Source organism: Eimeria mitis, genomic scaffold (assembly GCF_000499745.2).
Source record: "Eimeria mitis Houghton genomic scaffold, Emh_scaff202, whole genome shotgun sequence".
In the NCBI taxonomy this organism is placed as follows: Eukaryota; Apicomplexa; class Conoidasida; order Eucoccidiorida; family Eimeriidae; genus Eimeria; species Eimeria mitis.
In genome coordinates this window covers 16,091-17,077 of record NW_013570342.1, presented here as the reverse complement: position 1 = coordinate 17,077, position 987 = coordinate 16,091, and the positions used below count along the sequence as shown (strand labels likewise).

Sequence of the window (987 nt, the reverse complement as noted above, 5' to 3'; positions counted from 1 at the left end):
CCCCCTGGTCCCCCCCCCCCCCTCTCCCCTCTTCCCTTTCCCTTCTTCCCCCGCTTGTTAACAGGGGGGCCCCCAGGGGGCCCCTGCTTTATATATATAAGCAGGGGGCCCCCCGGGGCCCCCTGGGTATCTTGCGGGGGGCCCCTGTGTACCACGTGAGGGGCCCCTAGGCCCCTCCCCCCCCCCGTCCCCTCTGTATGTTGGAGGGTTTAGGGTTTAGGGTTTGTGGTTTAGGGTGAGTGGGGCCCCCCGTTGGTTATGCTGAGTGTGGGGGCCCCTGGTTCTATACTGGGGGGCCCCCAGGGGGCCCCCCAGGGGGCCCCCCCTGCTTCTCGACTGAGGGGCCCCTGCTGCGGGTGTTGCTGCTGTCGGGGGTAGGAGACTGCGAAGCAGAGAAAACCAGAGAAGGGTACATTTCTTCTGCTGCATGCATGGGGTGGGGGCCCCCCCCCTCGAACCCATGGGGGCCCCCCCCCACACCCTCATCAGGGGGGGGGCCCCCCTTGCTCTCCTCTCCCTTTACGGGGGGCCCCCAACCATTTCTATGCTGACGGGGAGGCACAGACCTCTCCGCCTCTGCAGCAGCAGCAGCAGCAGCAGCAGCAGCAGCAGCGGGAGTTGTGGTTCTTCCAGCTGCTTTGCTGCTGCGGTCTGCTGCTCCTTGCTGCGGGGGCCCCCCTCCGTGCTGCTGTCGCCTCGCAGGGGGGCCCCCTAAACCCGAAGGAGAGCTTGATGGGGGGCCCCCCTCTCCTCTGGTTGTTTCCCTCTTTCGTTTGCTGCTGCGGTGGGTACTGCGGCAGCTGGGGGCCTCGCGGGGCCCCCCAGGGGACCGACGCCCAGCTGCTGCTGCTGCTGTATCATCCAGCCGCTTCTGAGCCCTTGAACCCCCCTGCCGCTGCTGCTGCTGCTGCTGCTGCTGCTGCTGTTGTTGTTGTTGCTGCTGCTGTTGCTGTTGTAGTTGCTGTTGCTGTTGTTGCTGCTGCAGCT

The 987-nt window shown here is 66.5% G+C and overlaps 1 protein-coding gene across 1 annotated transcript in view; it reads right to left on the bottom strand.

Annotated features, from left to right (window-relative positions):
- Nucleotides 1-283: 283 nt before the first annotated feature.
- The window catches only part of EMH_0003150 (uncharacterized protein), a gene marked incomplete at both ends in the record, with an annotated part of 972 nt that continues 268 nt past the window's right edge, over nt 284-987 (bottom strand). Inside the window, one exon of the mRNA XM_013496282.1 lies at nt 284-987. Coding sequence (XP_013351736.1) covers nt 284-987 — 704 coding nt within the window.